The sequence below is a fragment of the Aptenodytes forsteri genome, unplaced genomic scaffold, assembly GCF_000699145.1.
Source record: "Aptenodytes forsteri isolate BGI_AS27 unplaced genomic scaffold, ASM69914v1 Scaffold2, whole genome shotgun sequence".
Classification (NCBI taxonomy): domain Eukaryota; kingdom Metazoa; phylum Chordata; class Aves; order Sphenisciformes; family Spheniscidae; genus Aptenodytes; species Aptenodytes forsteri.
In genome coordinates, this window is record NW_008795695.1 from 12324581 (window position 1) to 12329346 (window position 4766).

Genomic DNA, 4766 nt, shown 5'->3' on the forward strand with positions numbered 1-4766 from the left:
CGCATCCATACATGTTGTTTCCTAGCTATGATTCAGGTCAGTAAAAACAAACTATGGTGAATTGTTTCCAGTACAAAATACACTGTGGGGTGGGTTGGAATTGGCTGAGGCTATTGCTTATCTACGTTAGATATGCTGAAAGGTCAATATGTTAGATATGCTGAAAGGTCAACCCTAACTAAAAAAATGGAAGCAGGGGATCAGAAATTTCTCCACATTTCTAAAAGAAAGCCTTTTCTCTCTTGTGGTAAAGTAGATGTGAGTTTGGTAGCTGCACCTCTACCATCGCATTAGCTGCGGGCTTGAGCTCACACCTGAGCCCAGGCTACCTGTGCAGCCACATTGCTCACAAGTCCCTGGCTCAGATGCGTCGGCAACACCCACCCGTCTGTGCAAGAAGACGGTCTTTTTAGGGTTTAGCCACCTCTTCCCCTCTCATGCCCTGGGTGAGGAAGGTCTGCACCCACACCGGGAAGGGGGGGGAGACCCCATCCTGCTCACTCCCTCGAGCGTGGCCTCCCGCCGTGCCGGGCTGGCACAGCACACCAAGCCCGGGCACAGCACGGACCCTGCCGGGAGCCGTGGTGGGTCCACAGGGACACGGGGGACGCTGCCTCGTGCAGGACATTACCCTCCTCCACCACACGGTGGTAGAAGCACCAGGGGACACCAGCGGGATGTGCCGTGAAGCAGCACCCCTTCCTTTCGCACTCCTTAGCCGTGATGCCGGGGAAGCCGCAGTTTATCCTGGCGTGAGGATCGTTGGGACATACTTTCTCAACTGCATAAAGCAAAAACAAAGGAAGAAAGGAGGCCGTGTTACTTTATGCTCCTGGTGGCATAATTCACAAATAAAAGGCAGACCACGAAGGTGAGGTCAGTGAGCAGACGTGACAGCCATGATGACCTTCTCCATACCAATTTCAGGCAGCAGGTTCACCCAAATCCTTACCACGCCTGTTAGGCAAAACTAAATACCAGGGGGTGAGGAATTGCTGCTGTGCCCCAGGGGCCAGAAGGGGCTAAATTTGCCCCTACAAGTGTCCGGTAGGCAGCGACCCAGCTTTACTTTTCCTAGATCCAGCAATGGGGTGAAAAGCCACGTGTCTCCTGTAATGGTACCACAGACACTGGCCTCGGACCAGGGTATATTCATGACCAGACCCAAAGCTAACCCCAAAGCAGCCTGGCTAATGCGGGGACAGGAAAACCCAGCCTCCTCTGCGTGCCAACTTGAGTTACGGAAAGGAGGTAGGTCATTTAGGAGGAAATTGCAGCTCATCCAGGCAATTTAAAGTAGAATGACAGGTAAAGAGGTTATACCACCCAGCCTGAATAATTCAGTTTTCCTCTCCTGAAACAGTTCTGCTCAGAAAAGCAATTCTATGAAAATGACACTGTAAGGTGCTGCCATTCATTTTTCAAGATTTTCATGAGATGCAACAATGTTCAAAAGAAAAATTATTTTTTTCCTCTGACAATTCTGAGCCCTGTTGACCAATCTTGATTCATATCAAGTTCTTTTATTGGGTAATGTTGCCTTGCACCCTGACTTCCTTTCATTTCACCTCTGCAACTGCTGAGATTGCCCTCAAGTTCTCCTAAGAAGGAGTCGCGCGGTCAGCCCAGCAAATGTAGGTTACATTCAGCAGTTATGTAAAAAATACACCTGGTCCTTGAAGGACTGGGAGAGCAGCTCTTACCCTCTTTGAGAAAACGAAGGCAAAAAATAGAAGCAGGACTTTAGAAGGAAGGATCTAACGGAGAAAAGGATTTTTCCTGGGATATTTTGGAGATTTCATTGAATGAAGACTGGGAGCAAAAATGACAGGAAAAAAAAGAAACACCAAGAGGAATTATGCTGGGAAAGAGGCAGGAGAGGAGGGAAGTAGCAATTATCAAAACAGGCTGGAGAAAAGAGCGAAAACCCCAGAAGTTACAGGATGCCTGTGGTCTTTTGTACAGGTGTCAAAAAACTACAGAGGGACTAATCTACTCAGGACTTTGACATGCAGTGCTGAAGTCCTCCTCAGCCACATAGAAACTTAAATAAGTGCTGAGGATCCCTTGCTCTACTGATGAACAAGACCACAAATGGCAGTGAAATGTTTTTAAATAATGAGCACGGGTTATTTCATAACTAGAAGCCTGAAGGAAGAGGAAATGTATTACAGTGTGAAGAGATGAGACAAAAGACTGATGGGTAAGCAAGGTTTGACTTCGCATTTTACTACCAGTGGTCTTCTAATAGAGGCTTGTGCCCACTTCATTGGCCTAAGAAGAGAAGCAGAGCTGCTCCCCAGTTGTACACATTTTTGCATAATCAAACACTAGGTAAATCGGTGTTTCTGGCAGAGATATTACCTTTCTTTGCTTTAGGAGCAAAGCACCAGGGAACGCCGGGGACTGAAGTGTTGAAGCAGCACCCAGCTTTCCTGCACTCCACTGCTGAGATTCCCGGGTAGCCGCAGTTCTTCCGCTCCCTGGGGGGCAATTTACACTGGCATCTTGCTGTTCAGGACAGAAGTAGCAAGTTACTGGGTGTCAGTTTGCACACTCGTTAGCAGAGGTGCATTTATCAGATGTCCACTGGGAACAATGATCTTCCCCTAGGCTCTGTCCATCTTTGCAAGTGTCGCTTGCTAAGACCAGAACTCGTGCGGTTTAAAAGCTGCTTTTAAACTCCCACCGATTTCAGTAAGGGTTGTACTCCACCCTTTGAGAATCTGTGGTCTCATTTGCAGCCGAGCCAGCCCAGCACAGTGGGGTCTCTGGACTTCAAATAGACCACATCAAACGGTAAAACCCCATAACTTAAAATGTCATGCTAATAAATGTCTGTTGCTTTGCCCATCCCATGTGAAAAAAAGAAAGAGTTAAGGGTCCAGCAGATATTCGAACAGGTGTAAAAATACAAAATCTTTGCATTATCGTCAGGTGACTATAAAAATGTAGGATTACATGCAAATAGTTGCAGCTATACTTTTAACATTTTAAGCCTATTGCACAGTCATCCGCAACCAAGAAATTCTGGAGATGTCCTTAGGTGTCTGCCATTGAGTTACTTGCTTTCCAATTCTTAATTGGAAGCAAATTCCAAGACTTAATTGGAAAGTCTTAAATGACTTGTTTTTTATTGAGGAGGCAGATAGACTTCTTTAAAATGGTATTCATGTGGCAAAGTAGCATAAAATTAATGTCAGAAGACTATTTAGACAAAGCTAGCTCCTGTTCCTGTCCTGGTCCTGTTCTAGCAAGCTCCTGGACATGTCTGTCCCTCTACCTTTGTAGCAGGTTCCTGCTTATTCCACCAACACAAGAGCCCATCTGCAGTCTTTTTTATTTTGCCATAGATTTCTCTGAAAAAATTAAAAAGTAGATTCCAACTTTGGTAATAGTACCAGAACCAGACATTCGCTGTCTGATACGTAAACTGGAGACATCGTCTTGCTGCAGTTACAGTCAGTAGGATCAGGCCCACATACATACCTGTGAAGGCAGCAGAAGATGAATGTACTTACTTGGTACTGTCTTTCCCTCTGCCAAGGTGCTGAGGGCTATGATGAGGACGACGGAGAGCACGCAGATCACTTTGAGATCCATTGCTCTTGGAAGGCGGGTGGAGGAGAGGTGCCGCTCTCCCTCGGAGCAGCTCGTTTTATACGCTCCTCGTGTTTGCCCAGCGAGGTCTGATAACATTGTTCCATCCAATGTTTCACCCAGAGGTTGGGTTTTCCTTTGTTTAATTAGGAAATGTTGCCGTGCATATTTTGATATCCCTGAGATAACTTTCTAGGCTCCCATGATCTATTGATCCTGTACCTATTACATACCTATAGATACGTATCTATTACGTGATCCCATAATCTCTTAATTGGATGCTGCTGGGTGGCTCTGGCAACCCCAGCTGCTTTCATTGCCATTAGAGTATTTCAGACTTCTGGGCAGCTTTAAGTTTTTGCCACTACTGAAAAATATATACATATATTTCCTATCCAAGTGTATCTTTTCTGCCTGAATTTTTCCCTGGCCTTAAGGTTTTGGTTACGCTTACTCTGAAACGGGTAAGGCAGGAGGGTTGGAGGTGTGGCACCTCCGAGCTTCAGGAGACCACAGGGCGAACCGTGCTGGGGGACCGAGAACTGCTGCTACAGACCTGAAGAAATACGTAAACACAGAAAGTGGAAGGTGTGACTGTGAAATACCGAGCCTGGCTGAGGCCGCTGTTTGTTTCCACACATGAGGCAATTTACACCAGTTTGCAATAGGAAAAGAAGGTAAGATCAGGGAAAAAAACCCAAACAAACAAAAAAGCAAGAGAGGCAACAGCACAAAGAGACTCAAGAGAGGAAAGGAGAGTTTATGTATGATCTCAGCCTGACCCACAGGCACTGTGCTCGTCCAGGGGTCAGAGCTGAGTGCCCCAGCCAATATTTTGGACTCGAGGTCCTGCGCAAGGAGGAAGGTCAGGCTCCTGGAGCAGACCCCCTCCCAGCCTGCAGGTCCTGCCCCTGGGGGCCACGATGGGAGCTGCCCCTGTCCCCTCTGCCTGGTCCCCAGAGCAGGGTATTGCTTCACAACCCATCCAACACCACAGGCACGTGATTTACCAGAAACAAACTTCTGAAGCACCACGTTTGACCTATTAATTTCACAATTGTTTTTCTCCTGGTTTTAAAGGTGACCTCTAACGCAGCCTTTGGGCTGTGTCAGGACACCGGGCCTTGGGACTTGGACAGCCCGGTCAGGCTTTAGTCTTCCTTTTG

At 47.0% G+C, this 4766-nt stretch overlaps 1 protein-coding gene across 1 annotated transcript; it reads right to left on the reverse strand.

Annotated features, from left to right (window-relative positions):
• Window positions 1-497: 497 nt before the first annotated feature.
• Window positions 498-3603, reverse strand: LOC103902094 (trefoil factor 2). The gene is made up of 3 exons (XM_009283099.1): window positions 3522-3603; window positions 2365-2511; window positions 498-781 (listed from the first exon to the last, which is right to left on the reverse strand). The coding sequence occupies exons 1-3, from the start codon at window positions 3601-3603 to the stop codon at window positions 498-500; spliced, it is 513 nt and encodes a 170-aa protein (XP_009281374.1).
• Between the last annotated feature and the right edge of the window lie 1163 nt (window positions 3604-4766).

Excerpts from the sequence above, each read along its gene's own strand:
- LOC103902094 (XM_009283099.1), bottom strand. The coding sequence starts at position 3,603 with ATGGATCTCAAAGTGATCTGCGTGCTCTCCGTCGTCCTCATCATAGCC. Across the intron at positions 2,512-3,521 it reads AGAGGGAAAGACAGTACCAA|CAAGATGCCAGTGTAAATTG; the intron begins GTAAGTACATTC and ends TGTCCTGAACAG. Across the intron at positions 782-2,364 it reads TGCTCCTAAAGCAAAGAAAG|TTGAGAAAGTATGTCCCAAC; the intron begins GTAATATCTCTG and ends TGCTTTATGCAG.